General features: G+C 44.9%; 1 protein-coding gene across 2 annotated transcripts in view; it reads left to right on the top strand.

Moving 5' to 3' along the window:
• Window positions 1–22,268, top strand: part of SFXN3 (sideroflexin 3) — a 183,354-nt gene extending 161,086 nt beyond the window's left edge. For both annotated transcript variants that reach the window (XM_086922673.1, XM_086922675.1), the window contains exon 12: window positions 18,442–22,268. In XM_086922673.1, coding sequence (XP_086778799.1) covers window positions 18,442–18,538 — 97 coding nt within the window. In that variant the 3' untranslated portion in view covers window positions 18,539–22,268. The remainder of the gene's footprint in view (window positions 1–18,441) is intronic.
• Window positions 22,269–23,305: the final 1,037 nt, after the last annotated feature.

Here is a 23,305-nt window from a genome sequence, read left to right as displayed (position 1 = left end):
AGACCCTGTCCTCCAGCTGGTACATCATTAACAATAAAGGATCAGCGGCTGGCAGCCATCTTGGGGCTGAGAGCCGTTCCCTGCAGTCCGATTTCCAAGACCTCACAGATTGATCTAAAAAGTCTTATGGAATTGGCATTGGGTGGAGTTGGTTTGGTTAGACGGTCCTCTCCAAGCCAACATCCGCAGCGAGCTCTTTCTCTTAATGCATCTAAGGGTTAACTGACAGAAGAGGCTAACATCTGTGAGAAACCAGAGTGTATTGTTATTTCTTCTGAAAGTATTACTCTTTTTAAGGTTACACTCTTGGACAACCACCATTTCCCCAGACACCATGTAGGATTTCTAAGCTTTTTGGGTAATGCTAAAAAGAACAATTAAAGATAAAAAGCAAAGTATTTATTATAACATCAGGGACATCCATAAGCTATAGGTAATTCGTGTGACATCATTTTTCCGATTATAACTCCCAGCAGTGCATCCCTAGAGGCTGCAACCTTATGAAATGTGCACCAAATAATGATACATTATTTCCCACCGACTTTGTCATACATCATATCTATCTAGAAATTGAGAACTGGGGTATGAGGTTTAACCATGGTAATTCACAGCCTTGCCACAATAGAACATGAAGAGTAAAATGCCTAGAAGGCTCACCACACAAAGTGTAGATTTCCGGGGTCAGATGTGAAAACTATATGGAATTAAAAGAAGATTTAGGGCCTGATTTAAAGGAAGTCTGACGCGGGGGAGCTGCGGAAAAAAAGCAGGAGACCTGCCAGCTACCTAGGGTCTGCATGCCCCATTTGGAAGAGGGAGAACTACAGGCTTTCTTCCGAAGGACCCTCAAGCGGCTCTACCCATAGAAACCCTTCACCTTGGCCACCAGGTCACAGTTGACCTCCCCTCTTAAGAGTGAGGCAATTGGAGTGACCGTCACTGGATTTCACAGCCTGGGACCTCTATGCATGGCGGTCCTAGGCATGGAAAACATGCAATGGCCCTAATGCTCAGCTGAAAACTGCCTGTATACCAGGGCCCTTGATTGTTTTTTTAATTTGTTTTACTGGAATAAGCTCCCGCTTTGGGAGTTTGTTTCAGTAAAACAAAAAAGTATGCCATGCTGGGACAAAAAAATACACGTCCCACTAGTCAAACGGTACTGCCTTCAATGCATTTGCTGAGCCGACAGATGCACTGAAGAGGGTAGAGATCTCTGCCAGGCAGTGGGGAATTCTCAGTATGGAGGGCGCCCCTCCGCCTTGGCAAGCAGACTGGATGTCCACTAGACTCTAAATAACCCCCCTTAGTTCTCTGATCCTGATTTTCATGACACTTATCTTATGACTAAAGGCATAACATCAGAGGCATTGTTTTATCATTCCAAGCCGGAACATATTAATGCCTACACCTTTAAGAAGTAAACCACATTCTCTCCATAACACACTACTGAATAATTCAGTGCAAGAGGAAAAGTCCAACGCATGTTTTTATCAATATGTCTGACAACCATGTTGTTTTCTTTTTTTTTTCCTACCAATGAATTACTGATTCTCCGGGATGGAGCAACAGCCTTACCAAAAACAAAAATGTCAAATGAAACTGGCATTAAACATATGCTTTAAACCAGCCCGACAAAGCTCCAATTTAAAGTCTCTAGTTGAGGTTTATCTACGTGTTTCCTAAAGATATACAACACTTCTAGCATTCCAGTGATCCCTTCTAGCCCTGAGAAAGGAACATACTTGCCTAGGATCCTCTGATCACACAAGGACTCTAGAAATCCACCTTCGCACCAGCACAAACATTCAATCAATAAATCAATCAGAGTACTTGTAAAGCGCGCTACTTACCCGTGAGGGTCCCAGGGGGCTGAGGGGAGAGGGGGGTGCGGCTACTGCTCGAAGAGCCAGGTCTTGAGTTTTCTTCTGAAGGCAAGTAGGTCTTGGGTCTGTGGGTAGGGAGGGTGTTCCAAGTCTTGACGGCGAGTCAGGAGAAGGATCTGCTGCCGTAGGTCGTTCGTTGGATGCGGGGGACAGCGGCGAAGGCGAGGCTGGCGGAGCGGAGCTGGCGGGTGGGGGTGTGGAAGCTGAGTCTGCTGTTCAGGTAGGCTGGTCCGGTGTTGTGGAGTTCTTTGTGTGTGTGGGTTAGGAGTTTGAAGGTGATCCTCTTGTTGACGGGGAGCCAGTGTAGGTTTGTCAGTTGGGGGGGTGATGTGGCTGGGGACGTTGACGATCAGTCGGACGGAGGCGTTTTGGATGCTTTGCAGTTGTCATAGGTGTTTGGCTGGGATTCCTGCGTAGAGTGCGTTGCCATAGTCCAGTCTGCTGCTGACGAGGGCCTGTGTCACCGTTCTTCTTGTTTCGGTCGGGATCATTTCATCTCCATCTTGTAGAGGTGTGGAAAAAATGCCTTCACCCCTTACTGTGGAGTAGAAACAGAAAGTAGAATTTGGAGCTGATATAGGAGACCGTATAGTTAGTACCTGGTACTAAGCTTGGGATGAGCTTGAGCAGTTAGAATCAAACCATTAGGATAGCTCATTGAATGAAATTCTCACTGCCGAATCTGCATTTGGAACCAACTCAGATTTTCATTCTTCTAATATCAAAAAATTGAGTATCTAGTAAGTTGGTAATGGGCTGCTATTAAGAAACAAAAACAGCATCTGCAAATAACAATCATCATAGTCATTGTTTTGTTGTTGTTTTATTATTATCCTCAACATCGTCATCATCGGTGTATTCTTTCCCTGGAAACGACGTGATAGTCTAAAGCAAATATTCAAATCTCTAGGAGTAAAAAAAGACATTTTTAGTCTGAGCTATCATATCCGTCATCTATGTTCCTTTTCAGACCACTTCTGAAGAGGTTGCGTTCAAAGATTGTCTGCATTGTGGCCAAACTTGATGAATTATTTGACAGTTGTTAATAAGCCACATCATGCAATATCACTTTGGCGCCATACTAGTGGCATCAACGCCCCTTGTTTATGCAATGATAATGGAAAGTGGCTAAAATGTTACTGAAATGCCACTGAAATGATTACTTCATTCTGTCTAGCATTAAGGTGCACACATCCTCTAAGAGAAGTTTTCTGTACCCCTGAAAAATGCTAAAGTGAAGAGGAGGCAGAAGTGCATGTTGGGTTGGGCCTGGTAGCAGCCTGCTAACCAGCACGGATTCACACAGAAAGGTATCAAAATGGCTATTTTATATTTCCGCAGAGAAGCTTCCATCAGGATAATCTCAAGAGCCCAAAATATTAGTATAGAATGTCTCAGTTAATCACCTATCCAAGATTCTGTAATGGGAAAACCTAACTGAACTTTGAGGTCCAGCTGGATCTGAGACTGACCTAAAGGTAGTCAGTCAGCAAACTCTGCTGTGATGCAAGCACTCCTTATTGGTTGCATTTCAGTGACTGCTGTCTCCCAAGCGGCCTAATCAAATTGAAGGAACGTGAATTTCCAAATCTCCTTCCTCAGTGTTATGCATAGCCAACCTCTGGCATAAGCGTATATTGGCCCAAATACATAGCCATACTTTAGACTAGTGTGATATCTCAGCCTACATAAATTAAAAGGATAGATTATACCTTCTGTTTTTTTGGGGTAAAATTTGTAACTGTCCTTAGACTTGAGATTGATCACTGCATGGATGTCCTCTTGTCGTTTCTAAACTACTAAGCTGTATATATTCACATTCCTGTTGTGTGCCAACATCGTACGCAGCTGCACTGGCTGCCTATAAACGAGAGGATCTGGTTCAAATGTCTCACATTGGCCCACAGAGCCTGGTATTGGGTCGGCCCTATATATCTGCCCAATAGGCTCACTATGTATCATCCTACCAGATCTCTCAGCTCCTCTGGCACTGTGCTGGCAGTGGTGCCACGATTTAGGAGGAAGAGATGGCTTGCTGCCAGGGCTTGGAATGCTCTTCTCTTGGAAGTTTGAGGTAATGCTCAACTCTTCCTTGTATCTCAGGACTCTCAACACAGAGTTTCTCTTTCTGATAACTTCAGCTCGTTGTGTGAGCAACCTTCGGGCTCTTTGAGTCCAACTGCCCTGCACCACCTTTTTTCTGGACAAATTGATGTTACAGACCAGAGTAGCATTCCTGCCAAAGGTTGCAAATGCCTTTCATGTCGGACAATCCATTGCTATTTTGACATTTTGCTTCACCTCACCCCTTAAAAGAGGAAGGAAGTTTCCATTGTTGGGGCCCCAAAACAGCACTGAGCTTTTACTTCAATTGTACCAAGGAATATTGGGTGGAGATCAATTCTTTGTGGTTTTTCTCTGGGCCAAGAAAGGCAAGGGAGTGTAGAAGTGGATCACATTGCGATAGTCCCTGCCATTGTTCTTTGCCCAGCTTCACCCCTTGTAAAAGGAGGAAATCCTCCATTGACAGGACATTCTACTTCATATCATATTAAAGACCAACAAGTGGATGATCAGCTCTGGGGTAAATAAAGGTAAGGCTGTGCAACAAAGGACATTGTCATGATGGGCAGTCCTCTGCATTAAGTTAGGCTCTGCTTTGGCCAAAAGCAGCCTCCAGAAGGTCTGAGGGCTCATTCATAATAAGTAAATCTTTATTTGGATATAAAATATCCATAAAAGAGCACATCGAAAATACCAGCAACAATATAGATTATTATAAAAAGTAGCAAAACGTAAAAACAGTGAGTAGATAAAAACTTCCAAATTGCATTGGGGGACTTCAATAGCATACATATGTTAACCCCTTGCCTGCTGATGACGGAACCGCTCCGTCATCAGCTGCGGTGGCGCTGTGCTGATGACGGAGCGGTTCCGTCATGGCCCGCTCGGAGCACCTGCGTGGCGCGAATTCCGCGCCTGCGCTGAGTGTTCCATTGAGTGGGGCAGGCCATGACGGAACCGCTCCGTCATAAGCACAGCGGAACCGACGCTGGTGACGGAGCGGTCGGTCACCAGCATGCGGCCGCCCCGCCCCCTTAGCACTGCGGCGGAATAGCTGCCGCAGTGAAGGGGTAAAAAAGACATGATGCGCAAAACAACAATATCAACAATGGCATTTGAAGCATAAAGAGTTTGTGGCCCTAACCAATAGCAATATTATGCTAGTACATGCAGTCAAATGTTCAGCAATTAGCAGCCAGTTATGGTAAAGTGCAATCAGATATAAACAGTTTTAGCAGCGTAAAATAAAGTGCAATTTAGTATAGACTATTTCTGAGGGCTCATTCCTCCAGAGCCAAAGCTGTCACCACTGTGTTGGCACACGGAATATCTGTCCTGTTGATCTATCAGACTCCTACGTGGGCTTTAGTGCACACATTCATGAGTCACTATTATCTTCATAGTCACGCTCGTAGGCATGAGATTTCGCCTGTTCAGTCCAGCACCCCTTTTTTGGTCTGAGCCACTCCACTGACTCACCACCTTGGGAGGTCCTGCTTTGGTATCTTCTCAAGGTGAGGAATTTGCTGTTAAAGGTATCTAGTAGAAGAACAAGTTACTTACCTAAGGCAATGTTACCCAACTGGTACTTTGTTGCTCTGTTTCTCACTTAATGTGGCATTCTCCTCATTCATAAATTGTGATTTAATTAACTACAGCTCACATTTAGTACGAGTTTGTTTCATATTTTTGGCCCTCATCCCATCTGGTGATCCCTGCTCCATATTTCAAAATTGGATCCCCATCTTCTCTATGTTTTTTAATACAATAAGTTTGAGATATTTGTGACCTCATCCTGACAATACTCTGTTTTCTCTTAGTCCATGACAGTTTAGCTATATTATTTGCACGCAGTCATTAAGTTTCCTCTATCCTCTGTGATATTGCAACACAATAACTTTCAACATATCAATTAGGGATACTTGTAAAGCCCAAATGTAGGCAGCAAAACACAAAGAAGTAAATTCACATCACCATCTGAACAAATTTGTGTTAGTTTTTTGTTCTTGTAGAAATGTAAACCTGTGAATATAATATATCCAAACTGCATCTTTCCTTTGTTCACTAATTCACTCCGTTTCTGTCCCTGTGGAATCTGTTTGCAAGAGCACCTGCACATAGATTTTTATTTCAGTTGGCCTTTGGGCCTGCTCCATGTATCTGTGGTGCTTGGTGTGTATGGTTGTTTTTAAGTTTCTTGGTTAGAATAGACACAAGTAAGTGTCTTGCTCTGTGTGTATGTGTGCGTGTGTGTGGGTGTAGATAGTATACCAGATCCAAATCTATTGACTTTGTCAGTGCTTGTTAATCTTTGTACTTACCCTGCCATCGAGATTTCCGTGCTGATCAATCAACAAGAGACCAGACTGGGTTGGGGTGTGAGGTTATAGGGTTGAGGGTCATGAGTAGAAGATGCAGTGATTCAGTTGTGTGGGACCCATAGGGCTACAACACCTCCCAAATGGTACTCGGCGTGACTCTTTAAGCTTCTTCGACTCACTTGCTCAGTACAATCCAGATGCACTTGCTATGGAGACTTGTTCTGAATGTGCAGAACAGCTTGAAATGGGTAAGTTGAATCATAGTTCATTATCTGGATATAATTTCTAGCTCTTGCCTATAGACTGCTTTTAGTTTTTTGTTATCAAGGACTATTGTTTACATTCCAATACTTAGAGTGGACTTAATGTAGCACATTGCTTTCTGTAGTAGGGGATCTCTGTGTATAGTCATAATCTAGTGAGTAGTCCCGCCCATGTGCGTGGACCCCGGCAATCAAAAATAATCTCTTAAGTTGTCAAATCATGCAGAAACTGCAAAGACACTTAAGAGAGAATTTAAAGACAAATAATGCAGCCTACATCCACAAGCTACACTGTCCAGTACTTCAACTAGAAATTCCACCAAATAATACCACACACAACACAGCCTGCCCAGTTTCTACCATAGAGAAACTTGCCTCCACCAGTAAAAGACTCTGGAATGAAAGAGAGGAAGGCATGGGCAGATAAGCCCCATAGGCTGCCATTATGTGGCTTAAATAGGATACTGTGCCTTTAAGAGAACTTTCCAGAACTTTCTCCCAGTATCCCAGAATGCATAGCAGGTCCCTCTTACTTTCAGTTCTTTTTTCCGGCTCCTGCTAACAGGACCCTGGCATTGAGCTCTCCCTTTTTTCAAGGGTTTATTGGATTTTTGTCCCTTTTGTGGATAAAAGTGTTTGAGTTTATATTTCTTGGTGCTCCTCTTCTCTCCTGTGGGTTTGTTCAGGCTTTTTAGGGCTCTAAAATGCCTGGTCTCTTCGACAAATGCCCAGCATGTGGAAGGAAGATGGCCAAGAGTGATCCACACAACGTTTGCATCGTCTGACACACATGTCCCTGAAGACTGTGGCATCTGCCAGCAACTTTCAGCAAGGACCCTGAGGGACAGGCTGAAGATTAGGCTTCAAGGCCTTGAAGAGAGACGACTGCAGGTGGGTCTGGGCAGGCTGGGAAGGTTCCCTCTGCCTTTGCTGAGGCCTCTGGGGGGCTCCCCAGAGGCAGGAAGACCAGCAAACGGTCCCGGTCTCGACGACGACGTGTCGAGACGGCAACGAGGGATGACGACGGTGTGTTCCCCATCTCCCCGGGGCTCCGGGTCGAGACGGCGTGATGATTCGACGTCGAAGGGCCTGGATAGGCCGCCGTCGAAACCACCGTTGACGGCATCTTCATCGTCGACCTATCGACGCCGAAGAAGGAGCGACCGGCATCGGCGGTCGCCGTCGAGACGACGGTTGGCGTCGAGGGGATCCTCGACGTCGAAGACCTTTGAGAAGGAGGAGTCGACGCTCGTCGTCGAGAATGGAACGGTCGACCTCGCGGAGGCGGCGTTCGGCGTCAAGAAAGAAGAGGTCGACGTTGCGGAGGCGGCGATCGGCGTCGAGGAAGAGGAGGTCGACGTCGCGGAGGCGGCGTTCGACGCCAGAGTCGCGGAGGCGACGTTCAACGCCGGAAAAGCGGCGCTCGGCGTCGAGAAGGAAGAGATCGGCGTCTAGGAGTCGCTCCAACTCTCCTAAACGGCGCAAGAGGAGTTCTGGCGCCAGAAGTCAGGCTGGATCTAGTGGAGGACGCAAGAGAAAGCGATCGCCTGCTGCAGGGGCTGGGTCTTAGTCCCCTTCGTCGAAGGAGTCACCGGGCTCGGTGTACTCAGTGGTGTATACACCAACTCGGCCTAAGTCGCCCCCTCCCCCTGTACCTAAGGAGGACCCTCCTACCAACCCTCCACTTCCACCACGCCGACCACTACCACCGCATGGGCCTGCCCCTTGGTCGGTGATACCCCCGGTCCCTCCGCCGAGGTCGACGTCGCTGCCTCATCTGCCTACACCTCCTAAGGGGACCCCTAGACCTAGGCACCAGGAGGAACCGAGGAAGACGCCCCCAAGGAAACCGACGGAGCGTCCACGGGCCGGGAGATCTCGCTCTCGCTCTAGGAGGAAGGAGCGATCGCGCCACAGGTCGTCCACGCGGTCGAGACACCGCCATAGGATGCACAGATCTCGCTCTCGCACGAGGTCCTCTGGGACCAGGGACTACTCTGCGACCTTGTCAGGATCACCGGACACGAGGGTGTCGCCAATTGATGACCTGGTGGCGTTCCATGATGTCCTTTTGAGAGGCGCTGCCAAATTGGGCATATCTTTGACGGTGCCCACGCCTAAGACATCAGTCATTTTCGAGACACTGCACCAGAAACACCTGTCTCGTCCACTGCTGCCTCTGGTGCCGGGCCTGGAGGAACCAGCCATGGACCTTTTCCTCACCCCTGCAGTGACTAAGGCGGCCCCATCGAGATTGCTGAAAAAATACCGGGCTCCCAATTCGGACCCGGCCTTTCTAAGGGCGGAACCTCCTCCGGATTCTGTGATTGTGCAAACAACATGCCACCACCCCGTCATCCACGGTTCCCCCGGATAAAGAGTCTAGATGGATGGATTCAGCTGGAAGGAAAGTATGTGGAACATCGGCGACCTGAAGGCTGCGAGTGCCACGGCTTTGTTGGGACGCAACGACCGCGCCCTCTGGGACTCCCTCCAGCAGTTTGCGGAACACTTGCCTCGCGAGAAGCGGGAAGACTTCCAGGAAGTGCTAAACGAAGGGATGCTGGTAGCGAATCAGATTATCAGTGTTGCAGCAGACTCATCCCTATTAGCGGCACATGGTTTTTGCCATGGGGTTAACCAGCGACGTCACGCCTGGCTCCGCCTTACGTCATTAAAACCGGACGCACAGCAAAGGGTAGCCAACCTTCCATTTTCTGGCAAGACCCTTTTTGGGAAACATGCGGATGAAGAAATGGCCCGCATGAAGGCGGAGGCCGAAACGCTCACGGCTGTGGGCCTGGAGAAGCCCAAAGAAGCGAAGAAATCGTACCGCCCATTCCAACGGCGGTTCGGTGGGCAGGGCAGAGGACGTGGCCAACCTTCGGGACAGTCGCAGCAACATCAACAGTTCCGTAAGCCGTTCCAGAAACGCCCGAAGGGCAGAGGAGGCCAACAGTCGGCCCCAGCGACCAAAGGCCCGGCCGGGTCTAGACCCTGAGCACTTACTTCCCCCGGATCTGTTACCCACTCCGGTAGGGGGAAGCATTCAATTTTTTCTGGCAGAGTGGAGAAAAATTACTCAGGACAAGTGGGTGCTGAATATTGTTTGCAATGGATACAGTCTTCGGTTCACCAGCCCGCCTCCAGCAATTCCACCGGTCAGCTCGCAGTTTCAGCTGCGTGAGCTTCAGGCGGAGGCAGATATCCTGTTAAGGAAAAGGGCGATAGTAGACGTACCTCTGTCTCAGAGAGGAAGAGGTCTGTACTCCCGGTTCTTCCTGGTTCGCAAGAAGCACAAGAACGAGTTCATGCCGATTCTGGACTTGGGACAGGCAAATAGATGGATTTGCAGGGAAAAGTTTTGCATGCTGTCGTTGCATCAGATTTATCCTCAGTTGCAACAGGGAGACTGGCTATGTGCTATAGACCTACAGGATGCGTACTTCCATGTGCCCATTGCACACAAACACAGGAAGTTCCTGCGGTTCCAAGTCAGCGCCAATCATTATCAATACACAGTACTCCCATTCGGACTAAAGTCTGCGCTGAGAACATTCTCAAAGTGCATGGTGGTGGTAGCAGCACACCTACGGAAGAACAAGGTGTTTGTCTACCCGTACCTGGACAATTGGTTGATCAAGGCGTCCTCCTTCTCGGAAGCGCGAGCACACTTCCAGAAGACGTGCGTTCTCTTGAACAAGCTGGGGTTGCACACCAACATGTCCAAGTCTGTCCCGACTCCGGTCCAATGCATACAGTACTTGGGAGCCTCCATTAATACGCTGTCAGCAAGCGTGTCTCCTTCGGAAGAGCGACGATTATCACTCCTTCGGAAGGCTCAGGCTCTTATGACCACTCCATCTACAACAGTGAGGACGGTGTCTTCTCTACTGGGATCGATGGCCTCTTGTATCTTCCTGACGCCACACGAATGGCTGCACATGAGACCGCTGCAGGAGTGCTTGGAAGACCAGTGGGATCAGAGGAAAGGATCCTGGGACGACAAGATACGACTGTCTCTGCATGCTCTTCAGTCTCTGAAGTGGTGGTGTTCAGCGGAGAATCTCCTCAGAGGGGTTCCCTTCCACAAGGACATTCCCACACAGACTGTCGTGACGGATGCTTCTCTCCAGGAGTGGGGAGCGCACTCCGGAAACCTACAGTTTCAAGGAACGTGGTCCTCGATGGAGGCCACGTATCACATCAATTTCCTGGAACTCAGAGCTGTTCACTTGGCACTGAAGGCCTTTCTTCCGTCCTTTCAGACCAACTCTCTGCTTGTACAGACGGACAATACCACCACGATGTATTACCTCAACAAGCAGGGGGGCTCGAGATCACGCACTCTGTCGCAGGAGGCGCAGACGATATGGCACTGGCTTCTGGCCAGAGGACTGACGATAACGGCTACCCATCTGCCAGGTGTGCAGAATGTTCAGGGGGACGCACTGAGCAGACTGATTCAGGAAAACCACGAATGGGTCATAAACGACGAAGCACTAGGAGAAGTCTTCGCAAGGTGGGGAACTCCAGACGTAGATCTGTTCGCCACCGCCGAAAATAGCAAATGCCGAGACTTTGCCTCCAGGTACTACCAGCAAGGGACGCTGGGGAATGGGGAATGCGTTATGGATCAACTGCTCGAACAGCTTTCTGTACGCTTTTCCACCCATTCCCCTGATTCTGGCGGTGCTCATCAAGTTGGCCCGGTCCAGGGCTCGGATGATACTCATTGCCCCGGAATGGCCCAGACAGTGGTGGTTCACGGACCTGCTTCACCGGTCTCTCCTTCCTCACATTCGGCTGCCGTGCAGGCCGGACCTTCTCACGAAGTTCGGGGGACAGATGTTACACCCCAACCTCTCATCTTTGAGTTTGGCGGCATGGCTCCTGAGATAGTGCAATATGGCCATCTGAATCTGCCCCATGATTGCATGGACATACTGAAGGAGTCTAAGAGACCTTCCACTCGGACTTCCTATGCTTACAAGTGGAAGAGGTTCTGTATCTTGGGCCAGTCTAAGAACCATGACCCGACGACGTGCAAGGAAGATGTCATCCTTCCTTACCTTCTACATTTGGCGCAGTCTGGACTTAATGTTCATTCCATTATGGTTCATCTCGCTGCATTGACTGCCTACAGGAAAGGCCCTTTACAGACTTCCTTCTTCCAGATCCCTGTGATCGAAGATTTTCTGGAAGGCTTGAAGAAAGTATTCCCTCCTGTCAGGCTTCCTTCGCCTTCATGGGAACTGAATGTGGTGCTGTCCGGGTTGATGAAGGAGCCTTTTGAACCTATTCATAAGGCTTCGTCCCAGCACCTGTCCTGGAAGGCGGCGTTCCTCGTGGCCATTACATCGGCCCACAGGGTGAGTGAAATTCAGGCGTTGTGTTGTCAAGAACCTTATACTGTATTTCATGCTGCTAAGGTTGTTATACGTACTCACCCTAAATTTCTTCCCAAGGTTATTTCTGATTTTCATGTCAACCAGACCATAACTTTGCCTACGTTTTTTCAGAATCCTTCATCTCCAGCGGAAAGGTCTCTCCATTCCCTGGATGTTAGGAGGGTGTTGAAATTTTATCTGGATAAAACCAAAGATATTCGTAGGTCTGACCAGTTGTTTATCAATTATGGATCAGTCAGGACAGGACTAATCCGAAAAGCCAAGAAAGCAGCATTCAAGGATCGACTCGACAACAACGCTCACAACAGCAAGGAACTTTTCAACATCGTCAAGGAATTTTCCAATCCCTCGGCCAACTCCAACGACATCACCCCCTCTCAAACCCTATGCGACTCCCTAGCCTCTTTTTTCCACAACAAGATTGCAGACATCCACAACAGCTTTGACAACCAACCCGGAAACCAACCCACCCTACCTTCTGCTGTCCATCTCCCCCCCGTGAACACCCTTAACGACTGGAACCCAATCTCCACTGAGGACACCATCCGCTTGATGAACTCCATCCACTCAGGATCCCCCACAGACCCATGCCCTCACCACATCTTCAACAAAGCAGACTCCGTCATAGCACCGCACCTCCGAGACGTCATCAACTGCTCCTTCAACTCCGCTACCTTCCCAGAAGACTGGAAACACGCTGAACTCACCGCCCTTCTGAAAAAACCAACAGCGGACCCCACCGAACTCAAAAATTACCGCCCAATCTCGCTTCTTCCATTCCCGGCCAAAGTCATCGAGAAAGCCATCAACAACCAGCTCGCCGCCTTCCTCGAAGCCAACAAATCCCTCGACCCCTCACAATCTGGCTTCCGAGCAAAACACAGCACTGAGACCGCCCTCATCGCAGCAACAGATGACATTAGAACTCTACTGGACAATGGAGACACAGTCGCCCTCATCCTCCTCGACCTCTCTGCAGCCTTCGACACAGTCTGCCACAGCACCCTCCTACAACGCCTCAATAACATCGGAATCCAAGGAAAAGCACTTGAATGGATCACCTCATTCCTCACCGGAAGAACCCAGAGAGTCCGCCTTCCTCCATTCAAGTCCGAGGCCTCTGAAGTCATCTGCGGCGTACCTCAAGGATCCTCACTCAGTCCCACCCTCTTCAACGTATACATGAGCCCCCTCGCGGCCATCGCACGCCAACACAACCTCAACATCATCTCTTACGCGGACGACACTCAACTGATCCTCTCTCTCACCAATGACCCCAGCACCGCCAAAACTAGCCTGCACGAAGGAATGAAAGAAGTCGCCGAATGGATGAAACAAAGCCGTCTGAAACTGAACTCAGACAAAACAGAAGTCCTCATCCTAGGCACATCCCCCTCTGCTTGGGACGACTCCTGGTGGCCGGAAGCCCTCGGAAAAGCACCCATCCCGACAGACCACGCACGGAACCTTGCCGTCATCCTGGATTCCTCACTCTCAATGAACAAACAAGTCAACGCCGTATCCTCTTCCTGCTTCAACATTCTTCGCATGCTCAGAAAAACATTTCGCTGGATCCCCTCCGAAACAAGGAAAACAGTCACCCACGCTCTGGTCACGAGCCGACTGGACTACGGAAACACCCTCTACGCAGGTACCACCGCTAAACTCCAGAAGAAACTCCAACGAATCCAAAACGCCTCAGCCAGGCTCATATTAGACATCCCACGCAACGAACACATCTCTGGTCACCTTAAAGACCTCCACTGGCTACCCGTCAATAAGAGGATCACTTTCCGACTGCTCACCCACGCACACAAATCACTTTACGACATCGGACCAGATTGCCTCAACTCTCGACTGTCCTTCTACACCCCCTCCGGCCAACTACGTTCTTCCAACCAAGCCCTCGCCACTGTACCTCGCATCACCAAGACCACCATGGGAGGCAGATCCTTTTCATACCTGGCTGCTAAAACATGGAACTCACTCCCCGCCTACCTTCGCCTCACCCAGAACCACCTAGCTTTCAGAAAACAGCTTAAAACATGGATATTTGACAAATAATCCTCCTCCCCTTCCTAAGCGCCTTGAAACCCTCTGGGTATGTAGTGCGCTATACAAATTTTATGACTTGACTTGACTAAGCAGTCCATCTCTAGGTGGATTGTGTCCTGCATACAATTGTGTTACCAAAAAGCTAATAAGACCGTAGGAGGTAAGCCTAAGGCTCATTCCACCAGGGGCAAAGCTGCCACGACAGCCTTGCTCCGTAACGTGCCGATTGCTGAAATCTGCAAAGCAGCCACTTGGAAGTCGGTTCATACCTTTGCTAAGCATTACTGTCTGGACACTGATGCCAGGGCAGATGCTCGGGTTGGACAGGCTTCGCTGCGGAATTTGTTCGCACAATAGTGGTGATAATTTCTTTCTCCACTGCCGCTTTAGTGTGGGGATGGGCTTGCCATTCTATTCACTAGATTATGACTATACACAGAGATCCCCTACTACAGAAGGAGTAGTTTCTGTCCTGTAACTCCAGTTCTGTAGTAGGGGTATCTCTGTTATAGTCATAAGCGCCCGCCCTCCTCCCCGGTGGAGATAATTCTTCATGTAAGGAAGGCTACAGGTCTGGCGGCTACGCCTTCAAAAAGAACTGAAAGTAAGAGGGACCTGCTATGCATTCTGGGATACTGGGAGAAAGTTCTGGAAAATTCTCTTAAAGGCACAGTATCCTATTTAAGCCACATAATGGCAACCTATGGGGCTTGTCTGTCCATGCCTTCCTCTCTATCATTCCAGAGTCTTTTACTGGTGGAGGCAAGTTTCTCTATGGTAGAAACTGGGCAGGCTGTGTTGTGTGTGGTATTATTTGGTGGAATTTCTAGTTGAAGTACTGGACAGTGTAGCCTGTGGATATAGGCTGCATTATTTGTCTTTAAATTCTCTCTTAAGTGTCTTTGCAGTTTCTGCATGATTTGACAATTTAAGAGATTATTTTTGTTTGCCGGGGTCCACGCACTATTCACTAGATTATGACTATAACAGAGATACCCCTACTACAGAACTGGAGTTACAGGACAGAAACTACTCCTTCCATTGTTTGCCTTTCTTGTGAATCTCATTTGGTTCTTTTACAAAGTCTTTCGCTCCTCTTCCTGTGTTTGTGTATATCATGGATGATAACTTCTTTGCCATCCTTTTGATTGGATGTGTTGTATCCTTCCATGGCTCCACATTATGCATAGGAGTGCGTGTCTTTTCTTGCTTTTGTCTCCTCTCCTCTTTGTGCTGGTTCACCTTCACATGCCCGACTCACCCTCCACTGCTTTCACCATGTTACTTCCCCCTACCCTTCCCAGGCCAACTTGGCCTTTTTTTTCCATTAATCCCCCCATCACCGGTTCCTGCATTGCAAATCTGCTCCTCTCTGGTGAAAGCTGCTCAAAGGCAGTGTTCTGTTGCCCCCCCCCCCGCCCACCCCCCACACTCCTCTGTTGTCCCCAAGACATTCCTGTACAGTATTTTTATTTCAGGACCTGGCAGCTTCAGTTTGCTACTGTGCCACTCCTTTCAGTAACCACTTTTTGGACATCTTGGAACAGTACATTAAAATAAAGAAAGTGGTCACCCCGTTTTTAAGCATGTGTGCGGTCCTTAATGCCTTAGTGGAGAAGTGTGGATCAAATGGTTAGAGCGGCAGACCCTGATGCAGAGGTCTGGTCTGGGACCAGGGTTCAATTCCCGCCTCGTCGGGTCTTGGGCTCAATTTCCTCGGACCTGATCATTCTCACCTCGGTGCCTATTCTAATCATGGGTCCCACTCTGAAAATCTGGGCAATAGCTTGCTTAATCTCCACAACGGCCCCAACACGCTGGGATGCCGGGCTTCACCTTGGGGGTGCCCAGGAGTGGACATTCCACAGGGAAAAACCAGGAAGAGTTCCTAAGCGGTATACGGACAGCGCCGGGACACCTCCGTTGGAGGTAGCTGTGCGCTTTACAAATGGCATTTACATTCCATTTATGCCTCATGACAGATGCACTTTTATGCTTCATTATGCTTGAGACATCTGTTGGATATTTTTTTACAGATGCGATCTATCATTTGCGACAAGCATTTACTAAGCCAAAGCTAAGCCAGTCCTTTTCAAAGATACAATTTGTCAGCTTTGCCAATGTTTTTTTTAGTGTTATGTTTTATACACTTCTGAGGTGTACAGCATGGGGATCTTCTCCACTAGGTAGGCTTCTAGAAGGAATTTCTGGATTGACGACCCAACGTCCTTAAATCTTCCTTCTACTGGCCTTTCATGTTTGTCTGAAGTCCTGTACAATCTCTAAAGAGATCTTTTGGGCTGAAAACCAGCTCCTGTTGGAATATCATTTTGTTGCATTTGTCACTTCACCTATACCCATGCAAACAACTAGGCAGGAGGAAATAAGTATTGCCAAGCCATTCAGTCTCGGCCATGAAAGCCTTTGTCTTTGCCAGTGTTTTTAGATGTAGCCTAGATGAAAACATTTTGTTTTAGTTCTGTTAATCCCATTCAAGCATGCCCACCGTGGATGTAGGTGCATTCAAGGTGGCCATTTTTAAATGCAGTTTATTTGTACAAATCATGTTTAATGATTGCTGATGTGGATGCATGCACAGCTATAGCATCTATCTTTGAATGAGATTTGTAAAAATAAAATAAAGCCATTTAAAGAAGCCCGCTGTGCATCCTTGTACATGTACACGTGTGGGCTGCCCTGTTTAACTGGTCAAAAAAACTCATTTAACTGGGCTGCCCACCCATAAAACAGTGGGTGTTGGAAAACTAAAAGGTGAATGGGTGGGCAAGAGGGAGATGGCAGGGGATGAAGTAGGAAAGACGTTTTACAAATAAGGGATGGAGCTTAAAGATAGAGGGGTAGGGGGTAGATGGAAAATAGAGACACAGACAAAATAGTCCCTCGCGTAGACTGAAATGCAAGGTCTCATGTCAGCAGTGGAAGAATACATCAGTCATTCAAAGCACTCTGTGACCGAAATACTCCTTAACTTGACAACATCAAGAATAGGGAGGAAAGCCATCAGATCCGGAGGAGGGAAGTGAGATAGACAACAATGTCATCCAGTCTTACACAAGGGTCTGACAAGAGAATTAAGGAAAGGAAATTATGGCAAAAGTGGACAGAACAAATACAGTGGGACATTTACAAATGTAAGTAAAGAGATTGGAAGAAACTAAAATTGCCAAAGCAGACTAGAAAAGAGAGATATAAAAGTGAGACAGAAGAGGCAAATCAACACGAAAATAAGACAGTAGAAAATGTTCCAAGGGTGTTGCATCAAAGGACATATTACCTGCTGAATGGAGGAACATCTAGGCAAGAGAAAAATTATATACTGAATAGAAAATAGTTAAAAGAGAAATACATCAGCAATAATAAAAAGAACTGAAAAGGAGACACAGTAGACAAAAAAAGCCAGATCTTGAGAAGCCCGGTCGGGAAGTCGAGTAAACACAAAAGGAATGAATGCATAAAGAAAAGTAACCTTACCATGCTTTTTATGTTGTGGTTTAAAACCTAAGTGAGCTATCTAGACAATAATGTACCTATTGCAGAGTACTATGTTTATCTGCAGGTTGCTGTTTCCAGTCTTTGTGAAAAAGTTCAGTAGGTTAACATACAGGCTGCAGAGTATTTTGTAGCCTTCAAGTCACAGTTTCTAATCCCAGTCATCATACTGCAAACTTGCATCTACTGCAGAGAACTGATTGTGGCCTTCAAGTCGAAGACTGCAATCTGAGTAAGAAAGCTCAATGGGCCAATACATTGCTGGATAGTTTTGTGACAAACATACAGGTCCGATGCTCCATGTGAGTGTGTTCAAACTGAGGGTCGATGCAGCTACTGCAGGGTTTGTGTTACATTGTATGCCACAGGTTCCATTTGTAGTGAGATAGTTCCTCCCTTGTATTGCATTGAAACTTCATTATCATCAAACTCCTACAATTAAAAAGGCTTTTAAAACAATGATTTTTAATTGTGAGGCAAAATGCAACATTTGTTCCTAAAATGTACCAATGATGCGATAAAGACCTGCTCAGACTCAGACCACAGTGAATCCTGACCTTTCTCCAAATTTTGCCCATCTCCAGTGCTCTGTCTTAATCCCTCCCACTCTCCCAGAGACATCTGACTTAAATCTGAGGAAGCTACACATTATCAAATCTCTCTGTCATTTAATAAATGCTTACTTGTTGATTAATCAAGACACGTGCCTGTTGATATCATTACTCTGAGGTGCACTATTAACTCTTATGAAGAAGGGGTCAAGGTAGACGGTCTCCAAATCTTCTTAGGAAATGAACCCTGCATATTTCTTTCACTTCGAAGTACTGGATTTTGTTACCCTTGCATTTGATGCCTTTTCTGGGATGAAAGAATTTGACACGTTTTGAAAGGAGTTAATTTATATTTTGTTGTATTTTTGTATCCTTTACAGTTCTATGCGAGTCAGTCGACTGGAGCCAGAGATCAAAGCCCTAATTCAAGAAAAAAGCCCTAGCACTGAAATTGTGTACTTTAACAAAGGACTCTGAATTAAAGTGGGTGATGTCGTAACACCTGTTACCTCTAAAGATGCAAATGGCTAAGTCCGGGTCTGGGGAATGCTTCTTTGGTGGTATATATGTCTATTCTGAGCCGCCATAACGTTTTCAGGATTTTGGTTACATGTATTTTACTGTGCCAGTGAGTTGGTGCTGTCTACACTCCATTTTTCTTAACCATTCCAGCTTGACTTTGCTGGACCCTGTTGCTTTATTTCTCTTGTATCTCAGTTCTGTGAATTAGATGCGCTTTCTTTGGCTCCTGCCATGAAGTCGGTGTTTCTTTATGTTATGAATTTGTGTTCATAGTATAGAATATAGTTCTGTTTAGGTGAAGTTCTTAGAAGAAAAGCAAGGATTTCACCTATTCCCTAATGTTTTAGAAAGGAAGGGTGTAAAAACGTATTGAGGAAAATATTCATTAACATTATAATGTTCCCCTTAAAAGAAATAATTTAAGATTTAAATCAAATACTGCAAAAATCTACTTGAAAATAAATACTGGTAGACTAGTATTGTTCAACGATATGTATTAAGGTCAGCAGCCTTCTTTAGGATTTGGCTGATAGAGAACACTTTTATCAGGATGGGGAGCTCATTAGATCCCCCACTCTGACGGACTACCATCGGCCAAATTTAGTGATGACAACTGGTCCAGAGGTCATTTTTGACCATTGAAGGAAACGCAGTCACAGTTCCTTTCAAGGTGCAAAAAGTTTGGGGAACATTAGCTCACAAAACGTTTCCAGTGTTTTTGATTCTGAAAAGTAAAAAGCTAATATCCCTCACACGCTGGGAGTTTTTTCCCAGGGCTTATGAGTCATTATTTATTATTCTGTCCCTCTGTGCAAGGTTTTGGCTGGTGCTGAGGGACAGAAAAAAGGACATCACGGTCCACCCTAAATAGAGATGGGTGGTGTAATGCCATTTCTCCAACTGCCCCTGCTCTATTGATTGTTCTGTTGGAGGAAGCTTAGGGATCACTTGTCCATAAATTAATCAGGTAAACAGAGCACTCTGTTGCGTTTGTGACGCAGTCCTCTGTCTGCTAAACAATAAAATCAGACCCTATATCTCTGAATTGCTTGTCAGTTGCCTGCACAAGAAATGAGATTGTGACTTTAGCCTAGTTACTACTTTTCAAGTACCTACATAATTAGAACTATTAGCATGCCTACCTTTAATTGGCACACCATTGCCCAATATAAGCCGAGACAAATTATTTAATAGTCCTACATTTGAAAGTTCATTTTCAATTTAATGGCAGTAGTTTTGAAAGACATTTACAGAGCTTGAAAGCCTCCACTTCCCCTTAACCCTATTAAACTTGCTCTCTGAATACACAACAAAATGACCTCACCATTTCAAATCCATGACATTTGAACAAACAGATCCTAAAGAATAATGTGTTCCTATATTATACATTTATTATTCTCATGCTGTTAAAGGGCATTCAAAATAATAAATACATGTTTATAAACGTATTTCTTCATAAATCTACAAGCATTGGAGCAGTGTCTCTTCAAGAGCGGTCAAGCTATGAACTTTGACCATTCTTAAATCGCTATCAAGTTCCTATAATTGACTATGTCAATATAGGGCCTCTACTTATGTCGAGATCTTCAAAGCCAGCTCGTTGCGGCTTGTAGGTTTGTGATGGATATTTAAGAAGCATACATCTGTCTCATGAGAGCAGAGATATCTTAATGCAGAAGCAGTTTCAAGGATAATGTAAATTAATTTGAATTAGATCAGTTTGTCCAAAAACTCTTACAAAAGGTTTCCCCACTCCTTAGAATACTTTCTTCTTAAAGAGGCTAACATTATGTTTTATCTTCAAGCTCACACAAGGCATTACCGCATAGTTCTCTGGGTTCACTGGAGTTTCTCTTTGTACCTATGCAACAAGAACCGGATCCTCTCGTCAGACATTTCATTTGAGCATGTTTATGCATTATATGATTATCTACATTTAAGATGGCTTCAGAATAAAACAAGTCTCACATAGATATGTTAGTAGGCCCCAATTGCTTAGCATACACATTAGATATTAGGTGAGATGCTAGGAACAGAACATCTTGATCTACCAATGTTTTTGTCATTCTTTCTTTTCTGGTAATATGTTTTCACTCATTGCTCTACTTACTCGCTCCACACTACTTTACTACTCTTCTTTTTAAACTATATTTCCTTCTTTCTTTTCTTCATGCCTTTACCATTTTTCGTTATCATTAATTAGGTATGCGCACCATAATTCGTTCTTCACCATCATCTCCTTTCGGGTACTGGTTTCTTTCATACATTTGTTTTTATTACTTTCTTTCTGCTTAGCTGTCTTTTCAGTATTATTGTCTTAATATTTATACATATTTTTGCCAATGTACCCGTTAAAACAATCAAGTTAGAATATATACCACATTTATGATCTAATATAGCGCATATTAGTTCTACTGTATTAGGAAAGTGTTCTGAATGGCACTTGATAGCTTTAAGTATAACTTTGGGAACAACAGTACGTATTATTGTACAGAAAATAGTTGCATGTGTACAAATTTTAGCCTTTGAGCAGGACACTAACTAAATGTTTGCAATATTTCTGTGAAAGGTGTCCAAAACATGTAGATCACAGTTTTATTGTCATTTCTCACTCCGTACTGTTTCCTTCAAAACTGAATGTTTTGTAAAGAACCCAATGAGAGACATTGGCAACACTCCAGTATAACATGAACATGTTATAGCTAAACTCAGGAAGTTTATTGCACTCCATCTACGATCTTACATTAGGAAATGAATGTACAAATATTTATAAATATAACACTTCAAAGTATTTATAACAACTAATAGACAATCAGATGGGTTGGACAAATAAGGCAAAATAAGAGTTTGTCTGCCCAGTAAACAGACATGGTAACATGCTTTTGAAGTAATCATTTAAGAAAATTTCATAGCCATGAAACATGTTATAAATTGCTTTTGGGTGTAAAAAACAAATCCTCTCATGCACTCAACAATATTTTTGTGATGCCACCTCTGTTTCAAGAAACATACAACCTTGCATTTTACTTATGGCGAGCAAGCACAGCAAACTAGACAGTGTAGAGCTTACTGCATCTTTTTTGCTAAAAAAAAAAAAAGAAAAAAAAGTTTATGCTTTTTGAGTACAGATTGGGCTATAGCTACCACGTCTCTCAGAACAGTTAAGTATTATGTACTGGGAGTAGACCCAGTGGCCTAGTTTCATGCTAATTTAGAGCAGATGAAACTAGCCAGTAATTGACTACTTGTTTTGTATTTTAGAGGAATAGAAAATAAGTTGCAGATTTGTTTGGTTCACATTTTTAGTCCTGTCTTCCAATTTTGCAACAATCGCCCAATACTTGAATGGTTATTTTTTAATGAAGAAAACAACTGTGTAATGATGCGTTCCACAATCTGTAAAAACACATTTGAAAGAAATCACGGATTGCATACTATTACCTGAAATTGGTTGAATTGGAAAACATGAATTTCAAATATTTGTTTTTAAGAAACGTGCATCAAGAAAGTTTAAGGTGTCTTTGTATTTATGAAGGTTATTGTAGTTTATAGATGATGATGATAACTTATTGTTGTACTGCACTAAAATGTTGCACTGAAGTCCTCCCCCACTTATCGATATGCAGTGTACATTCATGAACCAAAATTCAATCTGATTTCAATAAAAACAACTCCAGTCCTCAAACACCGACTTCTGTTGACATCACAGTTTTGTTCAAATGTATGAATCCAGTTCTTCAACTACAGTGGAATTGCTGGTCGCTTAGGGTGGGTTTTTGTCAAGAACTGTCCAGTACAGTTACCAGTTACACTGGCTGTGTGTACTATATTATTTTCAAACTTATTGCTTCACAAACTTATAGCAGAAAAATCAACACATATATCCATATGTATTTATATATAAACTATACAGATTGTACAGATCGTGAAAGACTATCTTAATTAACATGTACCTTATTTTTGTAATTAAAGATTTGTGGAAGGATGAATATAACAACCATGGATCACAAAACCCTGATAGGCCAGAAATATGGCATTGCAGACTTGATGTTATTTTTATTTACCTGCTGCATTGAACACATCTTAAGCAACACTAATTTCACCAATTTAATCAACCAAATATTAAGGTCTGTGGGTGTGGTTACATTAGATTTATCTTTTTTACTTGAAATTACAAATGAAATTACATCAAGTCAATCCACTTTAGATCTTGACCCAGCATACTTTTTTGTCAGGACCTATGTTAAGAGCTTAAATATTTAAATTCAATTGAAAAATAAAGTAAAGAACAGCAGCAAGCCAACTTTTTTCCTAGAGGTATGCACAGCATTTTGGTTTGAGGGAGGGAAAAGTGAAAGAACCATAATCTTTGTGGCACCGCTGACAAAATGAGGATGAACTGGGTGTTCTAGAATCAATACTGTTTAAGAAAATAATCTACTCTGATATCTGTCACCGGACTCCTGGGATTTGGTATGCTCAGTTTAATGCACTCATAAATATATTCCTGCCTCTGCCAACTAATTAAACTCAGGAGCAAGGCAAATCATTAAATTGATATAACGATGGATGAAGTATCGGAGCCATTGAGTTAACTTCATTGTGCAGTGAGCTGATGGAACCTGTAACTTTGTTCATTTGTCTGGGTTTTTGGCTGTCCCCTGATTAAGCTCTCTGGGCTCCTCTACAGCGATATCATTTTGCCAGAAATTGTTGTTTAGC

The sequence above is a fragment of the Lissotriton vulgaris genome, chromosome 5, assembly GCF_964263255.1.
Source record: "Lissotriton vulgaris chromosome 5, aLisVul1.2, whole genome shotgun sequence".
Lineage (NCBI taxonomy): Eukaryota > Metazoa > Chordata > Amphibia > Caudata > Salamandridae > Lissotriton > Lissotriton vulgaris.
This window is presented reverse-complemented; position numbering and strand designations above follow the sequence as displayed.